At 42.4% G+C, this 27,507-nt stretch overlaps 1 protein-coding gene across 1 annotated transcript in view; it reads left to right on the top strand.

Annotated features, from left to right (window-relative positions):
* Nucleotides 1–27,507, top strand: part of LOC119409615 (thrombospondin type-1 domain-containing protein 7A) — a 351,078-nt gene that overhangs the window by 45,506 nt on the left and 278,065 nt on the right. Inside the window, exon 2 of the mRNA XM_037676515.1 lies at nt 22,579–23,413. Coding sequence (XP_037532443.1) covers nt 22,579–23,413 — 835 coding nt within the window. The remainder of the gene's footprint in view (nt 1–22,578; nt 23,414–27,507) is intronic.

Genomic DNA, 27,507 nt, shown 5'->3' on the forward strand with positions numbered 1-27,507 from the left:
CCCCCCCCCCCCCCCCAATCAACAAATTTCCAACTGATCAACCTGAGGAAACCAGCTGAATAAACATTGTGTCATCCTTTCAGGACTCTTGGATTCCCAAATGCGTTGTCCTTGGCCATTCCCTGACATCCCTCGAAAATGTTTACGGATCTCACCGGAGGAAACTGGCTGATTATTACATCTTACATATCACAGCTCTCGTCTCCCCCCTTTGCAGAATGTCTACGTCACTATGTGCTTGTTTGTGCGAGGTGTTTTTTAATATCAGAGTTTTTTCTTCTCAGCCAAGAAGAAAAAGTCTGATAGGAATTTTTTTCACCTCCAGTTCCTACATGTGTCCAGTTTCACTACTTTTTGTCCGTCTAAACAGATCTCACTTGTAAATGAGTTTTTTTAGGCTCAGTGTGACTTATCTTTCTAAATAACGGTTGAATGAATCTTGTACACTGGTTTTAGACTGGTTGTCCTGAAATGGCGGGGGGGGGGGGGGGGGGGGGGGCTAGATTTTAATTAAATTTTTTTATTTTAAATAATATAGAGTTATGTATAGGGTTGAGTCCTGAATTTCAATAATATAGATGTTCTTCCAAATGATACCATTCTGAAGGTTACAGTAACGTTTGTTCAGTTCATGACTTTGCCATTTTAAACACAGTTTGTGTTCACTGTATAAATTAAGGATCAGTCTCAGCTACTACCACACCAAATATTAGATCATTATCTGTGAAATAGACTGAGGATATAGACATTTTTCTATTTGCTCATATTGCTTTGTTTTGGCATCCAGCTTGAATCACATTGATTCCAGGAGTTAATTAGTTCTAGGTGTACGTCTGATAATTAGTTTCCATGAATTAAATGTATTGATTCATAAGATGCACAAACACATCCACACTGAAAACCTAATCGCTCTGCCTTCACCTGCAGCAGTGGGCGATGATAAACGAGCAGCATTAATACAGAAAGCAACAGAGATTAAACAAAACTACTTGAGGTTTTATTTTCAGAGATTATTCTGAATCTCAAGCGTTTCTCTTGTCTCTGTTTTCATCGTCGGCTGACGTGAAATTAAAGGCCAGATTCAAAGAGCTAACAGAAGGCGGAGGGTCGCTGCGGCCGGACGGTCACAGTCTGTCTGATCTGACCTGCTGTGAGCGTGCACATGTGCATGAGTGCATGTTTGTCAGAGTGTGAGCATGTGCATGCGCGTGCACGTTTTGACTCTAGCCTGGCTCGAGTTTCTGTGTTCTCTTTCCAACACCTCCTACATCCTTACTGCTGCCGCGGTGGAGTCCAAGAAGGTTCCCCAAAGACCCAGGAAACTTTAATTATTTATTTATTTATTTATTTATTTAGCAAATGTCCCAGAAAGGTTAGCTCCTGAGCTCTAGAACTGGTCGGTAAACACTAAACCAGGGCTATTCAACTGGTGGCCCAGGGGCCCAATCAGGCCCACGGATGAGCTCAGTTCGGCCCACCACTGGATTCATTTTTAAATAAAACTAGATTTTAAACCATAAAACAAACAAAATGACAATAACTGCCGGATGTCTGACCCCTGAGCTCATGGCTTTCAGTAACTGTGCCCCCCTGAGCAGTTTAGTTAAACAACCCTGCACTAAACCATAGTGCACATTTAGAAACCTACTGCAGGTATTTCTAACGAGGCTTTAATTAACAGAAAGACAAAAATATGGATGAATTTATTCATTGAGCTAATTATAATTTCTGTCTGTGTTCACTAACCCAGAGAGTTTGACAGGTTTTAATTAAATTTAGTAAATAGTAGCAATTTTCCCACATTTGCTCAGTTATACTTGGAGGTTTTAAAATAATAATATGCGACCAAAGCAGCTTTGTGCATAGCTGTGGTCTCTGACTGCCAAAAGAACAAAGACAAACACTTGGAACCCAAATATGAACCACACAAACAAAACTTAACAAGTAAATAAGGCTATAACAACAATACACATATATAACTGTTTAATAGCTGCTTCAGATTCACCTTGTTGGAGCCAAAATCCTGATTTCTGTCTGTCAAACTACTATCTTTGCTATTTTTAAGGATTGGACTAAAGAAATGAGAACAAACTGTGTCTTTATGACTGAATGATTATAAGGTCAGAGTTAAGTGACTTTACAAAAAAAAAATCCTTTGAAAATGCAAAAATGGAACAAAAAATGAGTAAACAAGCAGCCAAATAAAAAATATATGTACTTTGAATGACCTTCAGAACGTCTGAAGACATATTAATCCAAATCACTTAAAAATATCGGGACAAAAATCTGTTTGCAAGAAAAATATGGAAACGAAACGAGTCCTCAGAGGGTGTGAACGATCATTCTGATTGAAATGTCCGTGGTGATGTTCTGATGGTTGTTACTCCGTTGTTTTGTAATTCAAAGGTTTGTCGAAGCGGAGAAATGAAAAGGCTCCAGTCTTGATGAAAAGCCTCATGTGAGCTGTTTGCCTGGGAATACTTGAACCTCATTGTTGTTGAGCGGAACAATGAAATAATGAACTGCCGGCGGACTTAAGAGTAGAGCGTGTGAGCTGTTTCACTAACGGCATCAGCCTTGAGTGAACAGTAATAATTACCACTGGTGTCGTGTGCCGCTTTGGATCCCATGCGAGCGTTTTGCCGTGTTTCATTATTTCCTCACCTTGTGCTTCACGCTCCGTCGTACAAGTCTGCCCGAACAGTTTTTATCTGCTGTTAGTGGGGATCTGAGACCAGTAATGTCTACATCAGGACAGATCAGAGCGTTTGACAGCAGATTGCAATCTCTCATAGTTGTTTACAGCGTTTAAGTTAATAAGTTAATAAACGCCTCTTAATTTCTTAGAGCGGCCGGTTGATGAGGATCTGCATCCTTTGGAGTTATTACAAACATCCTCATTGTTGGCCTCGACTCGGATCCACAGAGCTGATTTAAAGCTGTGCTCCGGAGCAGCCCCTTTCCTGTTGGGTTGTGATGTAAAGCGTGGTGCATTGTGGGAGGTGGTAATCTAATCCCTGCTGCCGGGGATCCTGAGGGTTCTAGATCTCGCCAAGCGATTGGACAATTTATCTTAATAACGTGACAGCAACATCATCATGCTGCTGACCCTCGGAGCAACTGAGGCACCTGCACCGATCAGCACATGCAGATCCACGGCTGCGTGCTGGAGGAGAAGCAACACACACACACACACACACACACACACACACACACACACACACACACACACACACACACACACACACACACACACACACAGGCACGTGCTCAGTGGAACAAGTGGAGCACATGCTCCTCCATGTTCTCAAATGTGCACACAAACTTGCGCATGTCCTCGATTGTTCTTCTCTTTCTTTGTTTTTGGCTCTGACACCGAGCTGAAGGGACTTGGTGCCAAAAGCTCCAGTTTTCTCTCGTCAGTCTAAAAGTCTCTGTGAAGTTTTGTGCTTTGTCGATATGGATTTGATAAATTCAAGTCTCACTGCTCCGAGTCTCTGTCCTCCTCGATTGTCTTCTATCAGGTCCACTTTTACTCAACGGCGACGGATGGTTCGGCACGACGCTGATGCACCTCGACTTTAGAGAGCACCTCTAACCTCTTTGGAAATTGTTCTGGCCTCTGGTTAGCGTTCATGTTTGTGCACATCTTTAGTTTGTGTTGTGGACCCGTCCCGGGAGACGGTCTCCAGTCCTGTGGACCTTAACGTTCTGAATATTCAGAGCAGCTGTGGTCAGAGGAACATGCTCTTAGCCTTCACTGTTAACACCATTTCAATCATTTTCTTTCTAAACTCCAGAGACAACTCTGTTCTTAGCATGTTGTGGTCCATGTTCAGTGTGTTACACACCATGATGCCACACAGCACTGTGACTACCTGGTGCCTTTTAAATAAGGAGACTGACCGATTTCAAGACGCCTGATGATAAATACAAGACGCACCTTAGTTTAAAATGTATCGACCTTTCTCTCGATGCTCGTTTCATTAAGTACTACATACTGTAATTAAATGAGTTTTTCTAGTTCAAGAACTACTCGATAAACTCTTTTTATCATTATTGCTTTTAAGTCATGTTGTTGTTTTTTACTCATCTTTTACTGTTTTTATTCTCTGGTGTGTTTTATTGTTTTCTTGTCTTTGTGTAATTTGAAGCCACTAGAAACTTCTGAAGTCTTGTGTGTCTTATTTTTTGTTTTTAATAATAATAATTATGTAGTGAACTAAGCCTCAGGTCAAATCCTGACCTTGAGGGCCTTCCTGGGACAAGAACTGTATTTCATTGATTTGAGTCCAGAAACACAAAATCAAGTCCATCCAGAGACTTTCTAAGTGTCCTGCACTGATCAATTGAAAGAACACTCTCTTTTTCTATTATCATTACTATTTTACAAATGTCTTGATAATCAAAGTGTGTGTAGTTCAAACCATTTTTAAATGTTGAAGTGAACTACACATTTTAAATCAACTGTGAAACAGTATTAGTGATTTTTTAAATCCTCATTCAAAGTAGAAATCAAGTTAGAATGTGTTGCAGAGTAATTCATGCATTTTCTGATTTTCTGTCTGAAATGAGCAAGTGTAAGTTGGTCCAAGGTTGGAGGCAAGAAAACGAGTTGTTGGAACGAACTGTCATGTTTTTATATCCTCTCAGACGTAAATAGAGAAGCTGGCACCTGTTTTCCCCCAACTCGCCTAAACATTTCTCTCGTCTGTCTCAAAAACATCTTCTGTCCGTTCCAAAACAATTTTTCTGTTTTTCTGACTTTTAATAACCTCTTACATCACTAAAACACACCCCTGTTTGGTCGATCGACCAATCAGGAACTTCCCAAATGAACCGGAAATAGAACTCTTTAAATGTCGGCACTTCCTAGTTCCAACCAGTCGAGTGCGGTGGGAGAGCAGTTCAGTTCGGAGAGCAAAACCGAACAGAAGAAGTGCTGGAGAGAACAGGAGGTTCAGACATGATCCGCAGTTCTTCCGAGTCTTGTGGGAATTATGGAATCTTCCACATCTGAGTGGAACTCTGATGGACTCACAACTCATGTGAGTCCACCCGTGAGGTGAACGTGTGTCGAACAAGTACCGTCACTACTCCGGACGTTTCCCAACCATCCTACGGAGACGCTGGAAATGGTAGCGTTAAATGGGACTCCGTACCAGCTGATTCATCTTCAGAGAGGTAACGAGTCGATTTCCTACTGAAGCGTACCGAGATGAAACTGGGTTCGAATGGAGAGTGCCGTTCTTATACCGACACATAACAACCCCTCATCCATCTTCTCTCTCAAGATAACTTCATTTTCCATCTTTAAAACTCTTCTATCTTGCCAGTAATCATTCCAGATATTTTCAGAAATGTCTGTTGTGAAGCAGGGAAATCATGGCTGTATGGTTTTCCTGACTGTAAAGCTTGCTAATTAAGCTATGTGTTATTGTAATCAATTTTGCCAAATTAATGTAAATGTTTGATGTTAAACTTTGATTCTGTTAATAAATGACCGCATTCATTTGATGGGTCAAAGAAAATTAACGTCTCACGTTACATTTAATTATTCAATGCACGATATTATTCAGTCCAGAAAAATGAAAGAATCCGTTTAATTTATGAATATGTCACAGATATATGTTCATCTACAATTATTATGAGCCACCATTTCAAAGCAATGGTGCTTTTTTAATTTTTCATTTTATTTTGAGGGATGTTTTTGTTTCTTGTCAGTTTCAAGTTATTACATCAAGCATGTTTCTTTTACTAAATGGTAAAAGTCCACCTGTGTATATGCAGGTGTGTAACACGCTGTCGTCATGTTTAGGCTGAACAGACGTCAACGCAACACTTAAACTACATATGACCTAAAAGTGACAGTTTTTAAATTAAGGTAGTTTAAAAACAAAAGTAATGATTTTGGAGGTTTTGACTGAGTCTCCCACATGAAAGAACAACTAACCCAACATACTTAGTCCCTACAGTCCTTCATTTTATAACGTAATCACGTGTCCAGGCATAAACCTGGTCTTATTTGACTTTGACTGTGCCCAGCATCGACAGTGGAGCCGCACCACACCGCTCGTTTTGTTGCCTCCAGTCGATTCATTCACGTCGTTGCTGCGTTTGCATCACACATTGAGAAAATCCACGCAACATGAGCTTAACCTAAAAATAACCATGGAAGATTATACAACTACAAGCTTTTCACTCAGTATTTCAGAGGATTTGTGAAACAGATGAGAAAATGTAGATATATGTCACGGGAGCCTTAAAAACAATGGATTGACTCTGACATGTACACCTGCAGCGGAGACAGTAATCCTGTGGTGCACGCTGTCTTTAAAGACGTGAACCTTTTTCTTTTTTTTAAAGGATTTACAACTTTAACCCTTAAATAGGTTCCTCCTATTTGGGTATTAATATTGTTCGCTGCTGAGGGACGAAGGTGGATGATAATGTTTTTGCCCATGTCCTGTGTATACGTGTTACCAAAATATCTCCTGAGCCACTGGACGGATTTTAATGAAACTTGCAGTCGTCGTCGTCGTTGTCCTACTTCTTGTTCTTCTTACTTCTTCTTGTTCTTACTTCTTGTTGTTCTTACTTCTTCTGTTGTGTTAACTTATTATGTAAATAAAGTTTTGTTAAAAATCAAAGAATCTTACTTCTTCTTGTTCTTACTTCTTCTTGTTTTTCTTCTTGTTCTTCTGCTTGTTCTTCTTGTTCTTACTTCTTACTACTTCTTGTTCTTCTTCATCTTGTTCTTACTTCTTGTTGATCTTTTTCTTTGTTCTTCTACTTGTTTTTACTTCTTGTTCTTGCTTGTTGCCGATGTTTTTCTTCTTGTTTTTTTTCTTCTTGTTCTTACTTCTTGTTCTTACTTGTTCTTGTTCTTCTTCTTGTTCTTACTTCTTGTTGATGTTTTTCTTCTTGTTCTTCTTCTACTTGTTTTTTGCTTCTTGTTCTTACTTCTTGTTCTCCTTACTCGTTCTTACTTCTTGCTGATGTTTTTCTTGTTCTTCTTTTTTTACTTGTTCTTACTTCTTGTTCTTGTTGTTCTTACTTGGTGTTGATGTTTTTCTTGTTCTTCTTCTACTTGTTCTTATTTATTGTTCTTACTTCTTCTTCATACTTCTTCAAAAGAGGAAGTATGAGCTGAGAATGATCTACATCAAACAGTCTGAGCACAGTGAGATTCTTTAAAACATTTTAAGGTAAAACCCCCCCCCCCCTCTATTTCTCAACAGTAGATAGTTTAGATCTACAATTCCAGCAGCAAAGGTAGCGGGTGATATGCATTCCTACAAGGATTGCTTTGCTTCTAATGCAACAAATGGCTGCAGAAATAAAATGATCAAAAGTGTTAAATTGTGAAATTTTAATGTTAAAGAATTTATGCTTTTCTAAATCAGATGTTTTTTCTCTGAATGAGCAGAAAAGTGAAAAAAAAACAAAGAAAGTGCTTTCAGTTGCAGCAATAAATATTCCTGCAAGGATCAGAGGTGTGTGTGCATGATCCATCCTGTGTGAGGGAACTTTTATTATTTATTTTTGTAAGCAGAAAACATTTTTCTGTGTTTGAGATCAGCATAAAAGGAATGGTGGAAAGCTGCTGCTTGCATGAAAACGTGTCGGGTTAGTAGGTGCTTCTTCTGCACAGCACCTCAAACAGAACGCAAGAAGTTCTGCAGAAACAAACGATGAGTACAAATCCAATCTAGAGTTGCAGCTTGTGTACATTCAGTCATCTATTCTTGTTTCACTACTTTGTGTTTTGCTCCTGCAAAGGTCATGACTTCCCCGTGTAAGTCTCGTTGCTATAGTTGGGAGAAGACTCTGGTGGGAGATATCTGGGAGGAAATCTTTACTGACATTTAGAAACCTGGAAATTCTTCCTGAGAATTATCTCGGCCGGGCGGCAATTTTCCATCCTGTTTTTTCCCAGTAGGCGATGTCCCGGTTATCTTTGAAAAACATATTTTTATTTTCCAGAGGGCATCCTGTGTGAAACAGGTTTTGTGGATCTTACTTGTTGAGGATAGCCGAGCCAAGTTTTGTCATGAAGACGGCAAAGACAAGAGGGAGACCAGTGGAGCTCAACGATATTTACTAAAATGATTCAAGATGGAGGAACAAACAGAAACTCTGACGAGACACTGAAAGAAACTGTGACCAGATCAGTGAACAAGTCACCTACAGTGTTTTACAATAATTTACTATAATGCAGGTGAGTGGTGGCGCAGAGGTTAGAGAAGGTGGGCCTGTGATCAGAAGGTTGCCAGTTCAACTCCCTGAACAAACGACATCAAAATGTGGGTGAGATAGATGAAGCACACACGCCTGCCTCCACATTCATTTGCCCCACTCTGGGCCCTTGAGCAAGGTCCTTAACCCCCACCATCTGCTCCCCTGGGTGCCCTAGATGGCAGCTCTGTGCGCCACACAGAGGCTGTGGTAGCTCGGTGGTCCGAGGTTGAGTCAGGAAGAACATCCATCGTACAAACGATCACCAAGTCTTCATGTGAGTTGGTTCTCTGTGGAGACCCTGAAGAAGGAGCAGCTGAAAGAAGAAGGTGCAGGTGAAACAAATGAGTTCAGGAAGCCAACGACCAAACATGAAGGAATGCATATCGCCCGCCACCTTTAATGCCAGAGTTTCAATCTAAAGTCATCATATGTTCAGAAATGACAAGTTTGAACCACCTGGGTCGACCCTTGGATGTGTTTTATTAATTCCATATGATACTGGGAGATGACCTCAGAGTGTGTGTTGTGAATGACTCGGCTACTACCACATCAAATATGAGCTCAGTGTCTGTACAACTGACGGAGCATGGGCGCTGTTGTGTTGGTTATTTAACTCTTAGGAGAGCCAACTCGGTTTCTCCATGAAAAATCTCAGGCTGTCGTAAAGGAACATGCAGAGTCATTGATATGAATGTTGGTGTTAGACCAGTGGTAAAACATAACTTTACCTGGAAATGAGTTTAAATTAACACAAATGTGTGTGTTGCTTTATAACCTGAGCACCGAGCAACACTTTAAATGCTTCTTTTCAAGATGTTGTTTTAGGAACTCGTGCAGGTTCGCTGCCAGTTCTCACAGATTTCTTGTATTAAAACCCCAAAATTATGAAAAAAAAAGTTGTTCACATATTTTATTTGATCGTGCAATAAATGTGTTGATGTTGCTGCAGGTTTTAAAGGCTCCATGTTTCTGGTTGTCGATGTGATTTGAAGTTAAAGGTTCCTTCTTATCGACACCAAACTTTAGGCCTGACCTTCACACGACGACGACTGGAGGTCAGGCCTAAATGTTCCGATGTACCAGGACACACTCATGGTAGTTTCACAAATGTCAGCACATTTGTCCATTTGGAGCTCAAAAGCATCCCCAGCAGCACAGAGGTGTGTTTTTATTTCTCCCTGGGACAGGTGTAACTGCACAGGCGTTTTTATTTTTACTGCACATCCCAGCACCAGCACCAGTACAAGGACTGGACAAGCTGACAGAGAAATGTCTGTTAGTGGGAGCTTGGCTCGAGGAGGACGTCTGGCTGACAGAGTCTGAGCTCGGTGCTTCAGCGTGTCATCGTGCTTTAGTTGTGTCTGTGCTGGATCAGCTGCATACATATTGCATGTTTCTGAGGCTGAACTGAAGATGAGACGCCACACCCCGACTGGGAGGACGCCGTCAGCGCGGGAAACGAGCGTCCCTGCTGAGGCGGTTTTATTTTCATTTTTTCGTCCTCGGTTTTTCTCGCTCACGTTTGAAAACTCTTTGTCACTGAAGCTGCTGGTGCAGACTCAACGAGCTGGACTGAGCCCGTGGCCCTTCCTGAGACCCTCGGCCCACTGTCTTCACCCCCCACCCCCACCCCCTCCCTCTGCCAAACTATCACACCCCTTCAGGGAAGACGTGCACGGAGCTGTCAGCTTGTGTTTGTGTCAGCGAGTAAACAAAAGAGACGAACAGAGCTGCTCATTGGTCAGCGGTGGGGGGTCCTCACGTTTCATTGGTCAGTTCGTGGGAGGAAACGTCTCGATGTTTGTACCATCTGAAGAAAAGATCAAGTTCTCCGTAAATAAAGATGAAAAGTGTTTGTCAGTGCACTCGTGTTTATTTTTACCTTGGTGGTGACGGCTGCTGCAGACGCCTTATTTATTGTCTATATTCTGATTAAAATGCACGGTGTGTGTGTGTGTGTGTTTTATTTGGCAATTGTCTTTTTCTTTAACAGTGATTTATCTTTTGTCTTAAGAACATAATATTCTACTCCAGTGCACAGCAGCTTGACATTAGTGGATATGCATCACTGAAGTCTTGACATAAACTGAGATGATTTCTTGAGTAAAAGCTCAGGTTTTAAAGTGAGATGACGTCCTCGTTAGTGAGAATGGACGTTTTCAGACTGTGACCAACACCAGCGTGGTTCCTGGTGCGGGTGGCTTCATTGAATTGTGTTTAAACAATCTGTGCACGTTGGGTTCAGCAGCACAGTGTGAGATGTTCACATGCCTGAAGGTTCCAGGCCCCGTTTGAGTTTTAACATTCGTTCCCACACGGTTTGAACCGTACTGGCTTCAGGTTTAACAAACCATCAGCCTGAAGAAAAGAACTTGTTCATTTCTGCAAACATGAACTAAATGTAGTTTTGATGGAGGACCTGAGACCTCAAGGACTCCATCGATGAGTAAATGTTGAGCGCTGTGTGTTCACATCAGCAGCAGGGAAACATCTGTGTGGTCAACAGATGATCCCTGACTGTCACCACAGATCTTATCAACTTATTATTTTTATGTATGAACGTTTCTGTTCAGCGCCCTGAGATGACTTCTGTTGCGTCTTGGTTCCATATATAAATAAACTGAATTGAATTGAATAAATCTCTTCTGTTCACTCAGTCATTGAAACTTTGACATCTGAAGGCTTGCTCTGATTTTGTCTTCTTAGCTACCGTTTTGCTACTTTTGGCTTCTAGTTAGCCTTTTGATACTTTGAGCTAGCATTTTCTACTTATTAGCTAGCTCTTTGCTAATTTTAGCTTTTAGTTAGTTTTTTGGTACTTTTAGCTTGTAGCTAACCTCTCACTTTATTTAGCGTTTAGCTAGCCTTTTGTTATTTAAGCTTTTAGCTTGCCTTATGCTGCTTTTAGTTTTTATCTAATGTTTTACTGCCATTACCCTGTCATGTATTACTTCAGCTTTGATCATTTATTTAGCTACTTTTAGCTTTTAGTTAGCTTTTTGGTACTTTTAGCCTATAGCTAACCTTTTACTTCATTTAGTTTTTAGCTAACCTTTTGTTATCTGAGCTTTTAGCGTGCCTTATGCTGCTTTTAGTTTTTATCTAACCTTTTCCTGCCACTCTGTCATTTTTATCATTTCTTTTGCTACTTTTGGCTTTTAGGTGGCACATTTCAGCACCTGCACTGTATTTCACAGAACACGTCGTTTGTCTTGTTTGATGGTGTTTTTACTGATGCAGGAGGAACTGTGGATCATGGAGAACCACTTGGTTGTTTCTGTTTCTCAGTTCTGTGTTTGGTTTGCAGAATTAGCCAAACTCCACTAAAATGAAAGATCAGGTAATCTTTGAAGGAATGCATGTCACCCGCCAGCTTTCATGCCACAGTTTTAAAATAATATCGTATGTTGAGAAATGACACTTATAACCATTTTGTCTTGTTTAATGAACTGTGGCAGCCATCTTGAATTGGATCGACTCCACTGTAAATCAGTCGTAGACGTGCATTTCATGATTACCGCCAGAAAGTTTCATTAATATTCGTCCAGTAAACCAGAAGATCTTTTGCTTTCGCAATAATCAAGCAGTAGCATCAAACAAACCTATGATGATAACATGATCGCCCCTTCATGTTTGGCAACATGATAAAAATGGTAGAAGAATTCACCCCGGAGGCTCATCTGAATAAAAAGAAAAGAGCAGAGGTGTGTCTGTCCGTCCTAGAGGTGAACACCTCGACGTTGATCTTGATGTGCAGTCAGGAATTTTCAAAAGCTTTTTATAAGAAAATACAATAAAATAAAACCAGAATAAAAGTCTTTAAACGTCATCAGCCGGATAAATATCCTCTGGATGCAGATTCAGTTCTTCGGAGCAGATGGATTCTTGTTGCCTGGACACTGAGCTGAAGATCTCCACATTTCAGAGAAGCGTATCTGGAAGATCTCAGCGAGCATCAGATATCATATTTAGCACATCCCAGAATATGCGTTCTGCTGAAATGCTGAGAACGTCAGTCTGTGCGAAATCTGATAAAAGAAGCAGGAAGTCTGAAATGCAATCAGGAACGTGAGGAGCAGGATCTGAAAATCTACTCAGAATCAATCAGCTTCCTGTTAAAAGCAGAGCCAGCTGTAACATGATGTCTTCATGTAGGTGTCCAGCCTTTCTGCTACATTTTGTACATTTTTAGGTGGAATCACAGATTTCAGGTTTATTCAATTTATTAAAACAAACTCTCCCCAAAAAGAGAAAACGGATAATAATAATAATGTGGAGCGTTGAAGCAGAACCTCTGCTAAATGAACGTGGAAGCTGCGGCACATAAAGGCTTCAGACTGAGAGCTGAGTGTAATTTCCCAGCACAGACTTCATTTATCGTCCCAGGAAGTGTCCCCTGCTCGTCCATTTGATGCTTTGTCTGAGTCAAGTGGACGCAAATGTCCATAAAATTATGTTTGTCTGTTAAAGTTCCCCTAACGTCGGTTTAAATGTTTTATTACCAGCTGCCATGCACTGCTGGTGAGCATGTATCTGCCTGTGTGTGTGTGTGTGTGTTCTCTGTTCAGTCAACACTGAACAAAGCAGGGGCGATGTTAGCCTCTTTTTTGGGGGTGCCCAAGCACCTATAAAGTTTAACTCGGCACCCCTGAAAAATAAAGAAACCATCATTAGGATTTGTAAGGAAGCTCAGTTCTCAAACCTTAGATTAATCAAAATATGAATAAATTTAGAATAAATATGGAATAAATCATGACGCTCTTAAACGGGCCATTTTAAGATGATTTTTGTTTTGCACAAGTCGGATTCTCAACGTCATCTATCAATCAATCCAGTCATCAGCAACTGACCAATTAGCGATCTCAATTCGTCCCAAAGGTAAACTCCCCTTACCTGCAGGAGCTCCACCCCCTTTTCCTCCAACAACATTGAGGTTTTGCATTAAGTAGGTCAGAGTTTAATAGTTAACGGTTACGCTTAAAGCTAGTTGTGTGTTTGTTTTGTGTGTTCTCTATGAAGATATATGTTGCAACTTCTGGTTGTACAAGTTTAGTCTTTGTTTGAGATGATCCTTTAAAAGTCCTGTTTGTGACTGAGCTCCTCGTTTACGGCCGCACCACCCTGAACACGTCCGATCTCGGATGCTAAGCAGGGTCAGGCCTGGTTAGTACTTGGATGGGAGACCACCTGTGAATACCAGGCGCTGTACGTTTTTACACTTCTCACAAACCTCACCATGGGGTGTGTTGTTCAAGCCATGAGCCACTGTCGGTACTGGGCGCTAGAGTTGCATTCAGGCCCAAAACAGTCCGATCCGACCCGGCCCCAGCCCGTAGCCAACCGGAGTCAGACTGACTGCATCGGATCAAACGAGAGGAATACACCGCTGAAGCCACGGAGCTTGAATGTCCAACGTAAAACTAACTTTACCGCGGTGACACGCGGCTGAATGAAAGGGGCAGAAGATCAGAGCTGAGGGGGTGTTTGTCCTTTCATGTAAAGAGCATTACAACCTGTTTCTGCCTGCATTCTGCGTTATTCGGACATGGACCCTGCTCTGACATGTCTGCTTTGGGATCTCGCCTGTTTGGGTCATCGGCCGTGAGTGCAGCGGCTGAACGTCCATTTGGGCTGATGGATCGCTACCTGGCAGTACAGTCCCATCTGAAGCTTAACTGAACTTTATTTTACCTCAAGGCCGGTCAGTTCACGGTGAAATGGCTGCATGTGGCTGGTGAAGGTATGGCAGGCCATGTTGCCATATAATTGGATCGCGGCTGATCTGCTGATGCAATCAAAAGCCCGACACCGACCCGGCCCGCTTCGGTCCCTGGTTAGAAATGCCAGCTCTGCTGGGGGCTAAGCACCCCTAAAGGTCCGATCCTAGAATCGCCCCTGGAACAAAATTTAAACAAAACCGAACAACAAAGGCTAAACAGTAACTTAGTCATAATAGCATAAAATGACGTACAGTTTAGGTGGTAGTAGCTGAGAATCATTATCAAAACAAAGTCCAAGCATTAACACATCTTACAGGACATGGCCTTGGCAGCCATTTTGAATTTAAACAGCTGATGCAGGTGCCTTCCTTTAAATAACTAGGCCGTTGCTTTCATCTTTGTTTATTTCAAGGTTAAGTTCTTGTTGTCGTCGTCTCTAAAGCAAACACACGTTTTCTCAAACTGAAGCACAGGAAAATGATTTTATAGTTATTTTTTATGACATTAAACATTTCTGGATCCTTTAAATCTTTTGTAGACTCGGTCTGCTTGTAGAAAGTCCTCACCAGGACTTGGAGTCCCCCCAAAGCTTTTAGAACCGGCAGGAACCTGGAAACGTCCCAGAACGAGCTCTTCCTTCTGGAGTAAAGAAAGCTTTCATATTTCAACTGTCCTGCCAGAAACATCATCTCTGAGCAGAAAGTGAAAAGTCTCTGCCGCAGTCGTTTAGCTCACGTCAGAACGACGTGCGTTGTTTGTTTTACAGTCACACTCGTCACCTGCCTGTGACAAACATTCAGCGCTCGAGTTCGTCGTTTATTGGGCCCTCGAGGAAAACGAGGCTTTTTGTGGGAAATTAGTTCATTTTCTGACAGACTGATTCTTCGGCGTAGTTGAATTCTGTTAGCGTTACGCGCTGACAGTTAAAATCAGGAGGCTCATTTGAAGTCGAGAGACCCCCCCCCCCCGTTGTGTCAAACGGAGGTGCGGCGTTGCGAGCTGCAGGTGCTTCGTTCGGGCTCGGCTCGTTGCTCTGACCCTTCGGCTGCAGGAATTTAGTCGTTCTTTGATGATGCCAACAGCTATTATCGTCACCGCAGCGCGTGTGGGTGTTATTAGGAGTCGAACATGCTTCTTCTCATTTATCTTGTCGCTCATCCATCCTCTGGGGCTGTTTATGAGCTAACAAACAAACAGCTTATCTGTAAACAACAGCTGAACAGCCTTGTCTTCCTGTTCTGCTTCTCAATTTTGGCTCGCTGCTCATCACAACGTTTTGCTTCGACTAAACTCTGGATGCTTGGAAACATCCAGGCGACTTCACATGACTTTGAATTTAACTGAAAAAGACCAAACTTCTTTCAGATGTCTCTTGGTTTGACTGAAGCTTCGTTTTCAGGTGGAGTTGGTTAAACCATGGTTCACTGGTTCAGTGAACATTTGTCATTTTTAAAGTTTAAATGAATCATTTTCTTTTTAAACCCATTAATAATAAACAGTATGCCGATGTCGTCGTCCACTGGGGGATTTGAATATTTGATGTTCGCAGAGTTTTTCTGGACTGGACAGAGAATACAAGTGAACCTTAATGTTTTTGGTGCAAGATATTCAGGTGAGTGGTGTTACGCTGAAGAAGAAGAGAGGGATGACCGAGCCCAGTGAGTGTAGGGAGCAGTTTTATCCATCACCAGGAACAACGGCGGAGCCAGGGGGTGGCCAGTGGGGGCTCTCCGGCCACTCTAATCATTTAAAGAAACACTTTTAAGAAATATAAAAACCAGAAAACAAATATTCCTCAAATGATTGGAATGGTTGATGATATGGCAGTAGCCATCTTGGATTGTGGATGGTGGGGAGGCTGACTCCAACATCTTCTGTGCAGCCTTCACCACTCTCTGCAAAGCTTTTCTTTCTGCAGCTGTGCAGCCTCCATGCCACACGTTGATGCTGGAGCACAGGATGCTCTCCACTGCACACCTGTAGAAGGAGGTGAGGACTGAGCTTCCCACTCCATATACTGTATAAGAACATTTATAAGCAAGAGCTGACGTTTTTAACTGAGCCGTTTGATCAATTCTATATGGTTGTTGAGTCATTTAAATTCCATGTGTTTATGTAAAACCAGTGGTTGTTTTTGAGTTAATAAGTGTCTGAAATGTGCAGAAGTTTTTATCAGTGATACAGATTGTGCATGCAGGAAGCAGAGTGGATGAAAAACCAAGCGACTTGTTCACTTTCTTGGTAAAACGTCTGCATGAACGTTCTGAAAAAGTTGTGATCCAAGCAGCTCCTTCTAGCCGTTCAAACATAATGGTGATATTACAGCTAATAAAATTTAGAGCCGAGTGAGCGGAGAGCTTTAGTCGACGTGGCTTCTGCCCGGGGCCCCAGCACGCTGAATGGGAGTCGGGGTTAACAATGTTCCATGAGCTGCTCAGGACATTCCTTCAGATGTTAAGTGATGGCCGCTGGTCGTCTTCCTTTCTTCTGTAAATGTAGCTTCTTTCTCCCCGCACACTTTCCTCGGATGCTCTCTGATGTTGCTCTCGTTAACACAAACCATGTTCAGAGCGGACGCCACGTGGAGCACGCGACGCGACGGCTGCCGTTTGTCCGTTTACAGCCGACAGTCTTCTGAAGCAGTCACAAAGCACGGCCGCCTCCAGATCAGGTTTGCAGCTGCTGGCGAACGAACGCTCCGCCGAGCTCGGCGTGCCTAAAAACGACGCGTTCAACGTCGTCAAACTTCCTCCTCCTGAAGGCGCCGCACACGGACGACTGCTGCATTCCAGGATTATCTCTCTCTAAATGTTAAAATTAAAAGACTTTATGTTGAAAGACTGTGAGTGAGCTCTGAACAAAAATAATGTACACGTGATGAAGCTTATAATTAGCTGACAGTAGCTGATCAAAGATTTTACCAAGTCCGGAGCTTTAGCTCATTAAAGGTTTCATCATCAGCTGCTGCTTTGATCCAGGTTCTACCTGGATTATTGAGCATGCATCAAAATATCCTGATGCATGTTCAATAATCCAGGTTGGATTATTGAGCATGCATCAGGATATTTTGATGCCAGAGTTTGATTTTGAAAAGATTTGTAGCTGTTTTGATCAAACCTTGTTTATCACATTATGTTTGATCTGTTGATGCTTGAAACACGAGTTGGGAATGACTCTCAACTACTACCACACCAAGTTTTAGCCCAGTATTATGTTATTAACTGAGTTTTGTGTGTGCTGGGAGATAAAGATGGTAACTGGTGTACTTCCAGTGCAGCTTCAGTGAACTCTGAACTGTGGAGTGGGTTCTCCATGAAGTCTTCCAGTTCATTCAAAATTGCTGCATTTCACTTTCTCACTTACAATTTCTTTTTTCTATCAACATCTAATTTATTATTTGTGTTTTTTTTGTTCCCAGCTTGATAAAAACAAACAAACAAAAAACGGGGGTATTCCTCGTTTACACCAGTTCTGGTCCCCGGGGGCCACTGTCCTGCATGTTGTATTGCTTCTCTGCTCCAACGCACCTGATTTGAAAGAATGAGTGATTCACAAGCTTCTGCAGAACATGAAGAAGTGATTCACTCACTGGTCCAGGTTTGTTGGAGCTGGGAAATGAACACAACATGCAGGACAGTGGCCCTGCAGGACCAGGACTGGACACCCCTCCTTTAGACGCACCTTGATTGTGAAATGAACTTCAGTTGTTTTTACATTGTATCGACATGATTCCCTTAAAAAAGGCTGAAGACTTTATTTAGGTCAGCTTTAGATAAAACAGCTTCTTCAGTTCTTCTGACTCTGTGGAAACATCATGAACACTTAATATCTTGTGTGTTGTGCGTAGCTCTTTGAACTGGTCTTCAGTCCTGATCCTCTAGGGCCACAGTCCTGCATGTTTTAGATGTTGCTCTGCTTCAACCCACTTGATGTGAATGAATCTACGGTGGCCCTAAGGTGTCAATGAACAACATTAGAAAAAGCGGAATTACATTTGAAAAGAACTGAATTACATTAAGCCAAACAGGAAGATTTTGTAGTTTTATGCTGTTAATAAAGTCAAATAAATAAAAATAAACTTCCTGTTTGGCTTAATATAATTCCGTTTTTTTCTAATGTGATTCGTTTTTTTTCAAATGTTGTTCATTTACACCTTAAGGCCACCGTATGAATCAGTGAACAGGTTTCTGCAGAACATGAGGAAGAGCATCAATCACGATTGTTCCCAGGAGCGATTCTACAAGCCGACCTTTAGGGGTGCTCAGCCCCCAGTGCTGACAATGGCTCGTGGCCTGAACGACGTGGTGGCCATTGCTGTCAGAAGCCTTTGTAATGGGGGGGGGGGAGTCTGGGGGTCCACCCCCAGAACATTCTGGTGTATTTTAACAGGTTTTTAAACGTCTCCATTTACCTACATAATTAAACACTTGATTCAGTAACTATCTTAGCAAGAATGACGCAACAAAAAGTAGCGCTAAGCTAGCAGCGTGCAATACAGATGTGCTAGCTAAGATGCTACAGACGTAGCGCTCCGCTTTACTTTACACAACCTAATAAACATTTGTACAAAATCAGTTTAGTGTTGACTGATCAGAACAATCAAAGCCTAAACTCATGCAACCAGAAGTTACAACAGAACAAAGAACTACTAGCTTGAAGCATTAGCCTTTAATCTAACCATTAGGAATACAGTAACTATGTAATTATGACGGAAAATGGAAGATTTACCTGCAGTGACCTTCGTAGAGATGAACATGTGGTACTTCCTGTTTATAACCGTCAGCTGCTCATGAGGTCGACCACAGGGTTTTATCATCTTTTACATTTTCCAGACTCTGTTCAGGTTTTTGAAATGGAATTATATTCTCTAAACACTCGGGGTAACGTGTCTGAACTTCATGATACAACGCAAATATAAAGCATCCATAAAGCAAAACCTTGACAATGTGGTCAGAAGAAAAGTGGGTGGAGCTCTGCAGGTAAGGGGCGTTCACTTCAGGACAAAGTGCTGACAAGTCTGCTGGATTGATTGACAGGTGGAGTCGAGGAGCCGACTCGTGCAAAAACAAATCATAGATTTTACTGGCCCATTTGCGTCATCGTTTATTCCAAATTTGTTCTATATTCTGGTGAATATGAGTTTTGAGAACTGAGTTTTCTTACCAAATCTTACAAATCTGTTCTGTTGGAATATCTTTTGAATTATTCTGACCAACTAACTGAATTTAGGGAGACTGGATCGATCAGCACGAGCTGTACGTGCTCCCTTCGTCACGCTGCCCCTCTGCACACTGACAGCGAGTCTGCAGGAAGTTTCACACATTTCCACTTAAATTCGGAGTCCTTTCTGTTATGCAGCCGCTCTAGTGTTGCTTTGAATCGCAGCTCGATCGAGCGCTCTAAAGTCGAGCGCTCTAAAGTCGAGGCACGTTCACAGGCTGGAGGCGCTGCAGCAAAGAAGCAGCCCGACAGCAGAGACGATCCTGAGACGAACCCTGACCCGCGTGGAGAGAGAGGTCCTGGCGAGGAATGCCGGAGCCAGACGCCACGGATCCAAGAAATAACAAACGGCAGCGGCGAGAGGGAAACACAGTGACCCGTTCTTCAGTGAGGCTGACCCTGCAGGGACAGAGATTCATTAAAGAGACGCTTGAGGCCCAGTCGGAGAGCAGACTCTTCACAAGGATATTGCACTCCTCAGACAGCAGGGAGGTCCATGGAGCAGGAGGCCCAGAACCACCGGGTCATCTGCGGAGAGATTCATGAAACGGAACAGAAAGGAACAAGAACACCGATGTGCCCTGTCGCTCAGGGACTTGAACAGTGAATGTTTGTAGTTTTTGATTTGAGTGTTTTTCTGGACTGGAGTTAACTGGGGGGGTGTAACCCCCTTAATGCTTTGGTGAAAGAGATTCAAGTGGGGAGGGGTTACACTGTGCAGCAGAACAGACGTAGTTTTTTCTTCTTGTCCGAGGCGTGCAGAGTGACGCATCCTGGTAAGTGCAGGGACTAATTTTATGCATGACCCAGTGCAATGGTGGAGCCAGAGGGTGGCCAGTGGTGGCCTTGGGCACCATACATTAATTTTCAGCCACCCCAGTCTTTAGTGGAAACTATAGAATATAAAAACTAGAAAGCATAGTTTTTTCAAATTATAGGGCTGGCCAGTTTACTTATATGTTGGTGGCCATTTTGGATTTTGACTTGGCAACCCCATTTTTTGGGGGTGACCTTCCTTTTGCCTCGATGCAGCCGCACACCAAAATAGAAGTTTGCACCTCCACTTTATTTTTCATGTTATTGCGTTCACTACGTGCACAGACAGACAGATGGGGGGCTTTTTCAGTTCCCCATTTGTTTCTTTTTACACTTTATATTTTTGGTGTAACTGGGACCCTGAGTACATAATTTCATTCCACCTCATGCACCACATGTGATGAGAATGATAATAAACTTGAACTTGCTCCATGATGGGGGGAAAAAGAACAATAACTTTAAAAACTTTAGTGTGAGCTTTATGTAAATTCATTTAATATATAATTGTTTACATTGTTAATTTAAAAATAGAATCCACTTCACTTACAATCATTAGGCATTCTTTGTTCTTTTGACTTTCTGTTAGCAAAATATCTCATGAACCTTTGGACGGATTTTAATATAATTCCTCTACATCAACTTTAGGAGTCAACCATTTCAAGATGGCTGCCACAGTTAACTTATCTTTAAAAACACAAAAGTGGTCATAACTCGGTCAATTTTCCAGATTATTATGATAAAATCTGGTGTGGTAGTAGCTGAGAGTCATTTTCAACACATACTTTAGTTTGAACAGGTCTTGTGATGTCTTCTACCGTGAGGTTCTAATTATTATTTACAAATTTGACCAAAATATCTGTAACTCCGTCTCTGCTCATCATAAAATGATCTTATTTAAATCTGGCATAAAAGACGGCCGGCAGCGGGCGACATGCATTCCTTCAAAAAAAACTAGGCTTTAACTTTATCATATTTTATTTACACTCGGTCTACAGCAGGGTGTCAGCTGGTATTAAACAAAATGTTTTCAAAACTGAATGATGTCATAGTATTAAAAAAAACATAGTAGTACTGTAGTATTGGAAGGTTAGCTTTATGCTAGCAGAGCCTCAGATTATGAGAGGACGGGCTGTTTCACAGATTATCTCCATCCTGTCCCTGCTCACAGCAGGCTAGCTGTATCTCAGTGTGTTACCCCCTTTTTAATATTTATCTGGCTGCCGGTTAAATTCCACGTTCTTGGGATGATTGAGCAAAGAGCTGTGTCAGAGATTTGTCTTGGAGGTCATTTCTGTCTGAGACTGATCGCAGTTTTGAATTTCTAGATGAATTATTCTGATTTTTATAAGACTTGAGGGGAAATACTGTGTACGCTTCCAGCTTTGGTCCTGTTTCTGTTGGAACTGGAGATCTGTGCCGGAGACGTTGGCACCGGGACAGAAGAGGTATTGAACGTTTGCAGAATCTCTGCAGGCTGTCGGCAGATAATCGTCACAGATAATTCACAGAACTCCTCGTTTAGCTTCTTTAGCATCTTCTTCATCCCACCAGCATGCAGGAGCTCCCTCATTCAAAACTGATCGAGTCAAACATGAAATATTTAAAACCTTTTCGTTGTTTTATTTTTCAGACCTTGCAAAGCGTATGGTGTGTACTTCCACTTGCTTTTATTTGTCTACTCTGGAACAGTGCTGCAAAATTGTTCTTATGACAAATCCTTTCATTTTGGTCAAAATACAAAAATCTCCGCCACTTTTACAGACAATGAGCTAAAATTTGGCGTGGAAGTAGCTGAGAGTCATTCCTAACACGTACTTTGAGCAGTAACTGACCGTGCAAAACCAGTTTTTATGATTTTAGCATAAACTATATGCAGTCAGCACCCTGTTTGCAAAATATCTCAAACAATTGGACAAATTTTAATGAAACTCTCAGAAACTGATTATTAAATGAGCATCTACAACTGATTAACTCTTGGAGTCAACTCTACTCAAGATGGCCGCTACAGCTAATTGGCCTTAGTCAACACAAAAATGGCTACAAGTCAGTTTTCAGATTTGGAGTTAAATTGCTGTGTGGTAGATGCTAAGTCTGCAACTAATATCATGAACAGTAACTGCTCACTTGCATATTTTTTGTTTCTTTAATATTTTTGTGCACGATTGCACATCTCCATTTAAAGTGTCTGTGCTGCTTTAATGGTCAAAGATCTAAAATGGTCAACAGGTTCAGGGATTAATATTGTTTATATATCTTCAAGTTGCATATCAGATGTAAATATAGACATGAAACCATCTGCAGGTTTGTTGGTGATTTTACATTTGCAGTCCAGAACCAGTTTGTAAAATAATCTCATCGTTGTTTTAAACGATCTGAGCTGAAGTTCCTGCAGTTTGATCAATATTCTGATTCCCGACAATCAAGTGGATAAGATCGTTTCCTGTCTGAGCAGAACCCTCTCTGTGTTATACAGAGTTTTATCTGAACGTTTCATTCAGAGCACAACTCTTTAGTTTGAATCACATTTAACTGGGAGGTTTATCTCTTCAGTGGGATTCACTGTTGTTCTGTTGTTTCCCAGGTCCGTGGGGGAGATGCATGGGCAGCGACTGTGGTCCGGGCGGCAGCCAGAGCCGAGCAGTGTGGTGCGCCCATGTGGACGGCTGGACCACGCTCCACACGAACTGCGACCAGGGTCAGCGTCCCTCCAACCAGAGAAACTGTTTCCGAGTGTGCGACTGGCACAAGGACCTGTACGACTGGAAACTGGGTGCCTGGAACGAGTGTGTGCCGGTGTCGGCAAGGACCTTCGGGGCCCCACGGCTGTTCACGTGCAGCGGAGGCGAAGAGGGCATTCAGACTCGGGAGGTGGGCTGCATGCTCAAGTCTGATGGGTCTCCAGCAGAGGATGCCATCTGTGAGTACTTTGAGCCCAAGCCTCGCCTGGAGCAGGCGTGCTTGATCCCCTGCCCTCAGGACTGTGTGGTTTCTGAGTACTCGCCGTGGACTTCCTGCTCCAAAACGTGCGGAACAGGCCTCAGGAACAGAGTACGCAGCGTCCTGGTTCCTCCGCTTTTTGGAGGCTCCATTTGTCCCAATCTCACTGAATTCCAGTCTTGTAAACCAGGAACCTGCACGGGTCCGGAGGGCCTGTACAGTCTCAGGGTCGGACCATGGAGCCCTTGCGCCCTACCTCAAACACGGACAGCACGGCAGGCCAAACGCAGGAAAGGTAAAGGCCAAGGCCTCAGGGACCGAGCAGGAGTTAAAGATCCGGAGACCAGGGAACTTATTCAGAAGAAGCGGTCCAGGAATCGACTGAACCGGCAAGAAAGTCCCTTTTGGGACATCCAGGTGGGGTTTCAGACCCGGGAAGTGATCTGCATACATCGCAACGGGAGCAGCGTTGGACGCAAGTGAGTAGAAACGTTTTTTTATTCTACGCAACTGCAGCTCTAATGTTGTTGTTTTTCACTTTTATACCATAGACAACACTTGCTGTGTGCCTCTATTATACATCTACATTATAGATAGATATACACATATAGATATACACATATAGATATACACATATAGATATACACACATAGATATACACACACAGATATACGTTTTGTGTCTGTGAGAGCTGCACACGTCAGAGTTGTCCTGAATCTTTTCCCCCCGCTGTCAGGAGGTGACACATTGAGGAGGATGTTTATCGGCTGCGTCGTCGTCGCTGCTCTGCTGTCGGAGCAATGAGCCACAACTGCCGGTGCAGTGAATGTGATGTCGCGTTCAGAGGAAGGAAGCTGCAAAAAAACAAGACTCCTCCTCATGACACGAGATCAATCTTGGCCCTGACTTTGGTATTTTACACAGAGGGATAATTTGGGATGTTTTGTCTTGTGGACTTGACGTCCCGTTTTATCACAGTAACATCAACTCGATCAGACGGCGAATAAAAAATGAATTTATTGTCAAGTGATGAAAGTCCCAGCACAGCGTTGTATATAACGACGGCTGTTTTTACATGAGGAATAAAGACCAACTAGACGACTTGCGTTTGCAAAAATTCTGAAGCGTTTAAAATAATAAACCGAATTTTGTTTTAAATAAGCAGAAAAGTAGCTAAAATAACACGTATAAGCTAAAATCAGCCGAACCGTAGCCGACAGCTTCATGTTTCAAAGTACGCATGAATGCTAAATAAAACGAAACTGCAGCGCTTTTTGATTTTACGTTGTAACTGCATCATTTTTTAATGTATTGAGGAACAAATAAAATACATTTGCACACAGTTTCAGGATAAACGCAGCAGTTATGTCCATTTAAACGTAGTGTGACGCGACGCATGCACCCAAATATTTCTGTACGAGCATCAACAAGAAAAGAGCCCTGACCTCAGAACGGTGCCTTCAGTCGGATACTTTTCAAACTAGCTACGAGCTGAAGTTAGCAACGCAGCAGCTAAAAGCTACAAGGAGCATAAACAGACAAACATAGAGCAAGTGTGCTGAGGAAGATTTTAGAGAACATTTTTGCTGTAATTAATGAGATTTTAATACGATTCTATGAGGGAGTTTATTCTTTGTAAAAAAAAAATAAATAAATAAGTTAAAGAATTCAAAAAGTATAAAAGTTACAAATACTAAAAATCACACCAGACTCTTTCCAATCGAACGTTTTGACATTTGAATAGTCAGACGTGAACAAAGTATGGAATATAAAGAAGAACCTCTACAGAGAAGAACTTGTTAAACGCTGAATCACCGTTTGTACAACAGCGCTGCAGTCTGAACGACTTGATGTCAGAAATGAGCCCAGTAGAAGCTGCTCTTGTGAATGAACGTGGTAATTTTAATCATTCTGATGAAGTAACAATCAAAGCTCCACAAAGCAGATGATCAGTTGTCGCCGACTCGTGCTTTCAGAGGGTTCTCATCTAAAATACATTTTTTAACTCCGAGTTCATCCTGGTGGGATTTAACTGGTTGGACCCGTCATCACGTCTGCTGCCACACTGAAAACAAGAGAAAAGAAACGTCAGCTTCTGTTCACTCGACTATTTTACCATCAAAATGATCCTCCCCGTCTGTCGCTGACCGGGCGGCACCAATAATGTAAACTCCACCGCTGCTTGGTTTAATCGCTAAAGAACCTGAACTTGTACTGAAGGTTCATGTTGGACTCTTCAGGCAGTGACACAAACAGATGAAGTGAAAATGTTATTCTACATTTAACGCTTTTCATAAATTACCACTTGGACTTTTCCTGATCATCTCCAGCCGTGAGTTTTGGGACGATGAGCTGCTCATAATTTAACAGAAGATGAGCTGAAGGCCACCAGGGAGACGTTCTCATGAAGGAGTCGAGCTGACTGGGCCTCTTCTAGCCAGGTTCTGCTGGTGATCCGTTTGCTCAGCTTGAATCTTAAGTTCAATACTTCTTAAAGCTTCTGTGAAGCAAATACCATCTTATACAGGTAGTACTTCATTGGTCTGTGAAGGTTGTTGGAGACACAAATACTCAAGAACGTACACAAAGTTCACCTGGGATCACATTGACCAGAGTCCCCCGACAGTGAGCTGCTTCCATCACTCCACCTTGTTTCGTGTTTTTAAACTCGGCTAAGTGCTGGCCATGAACTGGGGTTTCCTTCCTCTCACAAAGCCTGTGATCTTCAGAACAGAACCGGTGCCAGCATCAACCGCGCAGGCTTTTATCAATCTTACATTTCTGTCACACACACTGGAAGTTTTGATCAATTATGCACTCAATCAATTCATTAATGCTTTGTTAGTGTGGGGCTTTCACCAGCGGCTGCGATCAGCTCTCTTAAAGGAACCTTGAAAACAACTCGCATGCCCCGAGGAGCATAAATATTAATCCTTGACTTGTTTATTTGCTGCTCTGCATTATTTATGGTTGTTTTTGCGACTTGTGGAAAAGTGGAACAAACTCCAGAGCTGGTCGATTCCTCGCCAAACCCGGAACATCTTGCTCGCTTCGTTTCTGAATTTGTTTGATGAACATCTGTCTTTGGGACGCTTCTTTCTCCGTAGTCCCCGACTCCGTCCCAGACAGGCAGCGTTCTTAAATCTGACTTTCCTTTTTTCTGTCCTTGTTGATCAGACCTGCTTGCTGCTGAGGGGGGATGTTAAAACTTTATCACATGTAGTGCACGACACGAAGGCACAATGTCGACCGCACTTTTTCATTGAGATTGTATTATTAATAAAAAGTTGTCAACCGTTCTCAAAGTTGGTGTTTGTCTCGGTATTTCTACCACACGATGATGAACTCTGACAGTTTGTCTTAGACCCAATTCTTAGGAAAAATCTGTGAAACCTCGAGGCTTAAAATGAGATTTTTCTGCATCGGCCCATTTATTTAAACAGAAACTGATTGTCCTCATTCTATCTGAATGACTGAGATGAAGCAGCAACTTTCTTATGCAACTTTGAAATCTACATCAAAATGCCCCAGCGTGCACACAACAAACGGGGAGGACTCCACGGAGCCACACTGAAGAGAGAAATTGGGTCAGCGGCTGCATTAAGGGCCTTTTAAACACAAGAAGTTCCATCTGAGACATGAAATTGAGCCATCACCCTTAGCGAGTCACATTCGCTGTTTAAATTTCTCATTGTTGTCCTCTGAGCAAAACGAGCCGGCACACCGTGTGCGCTTGGCAGAAAACCCAAGATTTTCAGTGTCGCTTCAGCACCTCTTCAAATTCTGCAGAGGTGTTTTAATCTGCAACGACTCACGAGTTAGAGGAAAGAAAAGCTAAAGAGAACCACAGCATTTCCTGATTCATGCCCAAATCTAAGATGCTGGAGGTGAAGTGTGGCAGCGTCTAAATGAGAGCTTTCTAAATGAAGCAGAGCTGTAATTAGCGCTAATAGCTCATCAGCTGCATTACCTCGGGGGGGAACCACTTCCAGAATGAGTTTCAGAAAACAGCCGGCTTTGGTTTGAACAAATGTCTAATGATTGGAAAGGGACCCGAGGAGAACAGGTAACGCATTGCTTCCAGACGATCAAAAGATGAGGGCGAACAGTGGATCAGAGTGCGTTTTGGTCGTCTCACCTCTGACGTATTGATTCCAGAATCAAAGTTTATTCCTAAAGTGAAAATACGTGTGTTTAAAAATGGCTTCACTGTGGAATCAAAGTAAACAATACTCAAACTGAAGATTTATCATTTTCCCAGAAATTACTTTTTAAAATCGATGAACTAGGCAGCACGGTGGCCCAGTTGGTAGAGCTGCTGCCTCTCAGTGAGAAGGTCTCCGGTTCAAATCCCGACCGGGGGCCTTTCTGGGTGGAGTTTGCATGTTCTCTCCGTGCTGCGTAAGTTTTCTCCAGGTACTCCAGTTTCCTCCCACAGACCAAAAACATGCATGTTAGACTGACTGGTAACTCTGGATTGTCTCTAGGTGAGAGAGTGAATGGTTGTTTGTCTCGATTGTCTCCATGTGTCCCTGTGATGGACTGGAGACCTGTCCAGGTGTCCCTGTGATGG

Source organism: Nematolebias whitei, chromosome 5 (genome assembly GCF_014905685.2).
Source record: "Nematolebias whitei isolate Nwh7 chromosome 5, NemWhi1, whole genome shotgun sequence".
NCBI lineage: Eukaryota > Metazoa > Chordata > Actinopteri > Cyprinodontiformes > Rivulidae > Nematolebias > Nematolebias whitei.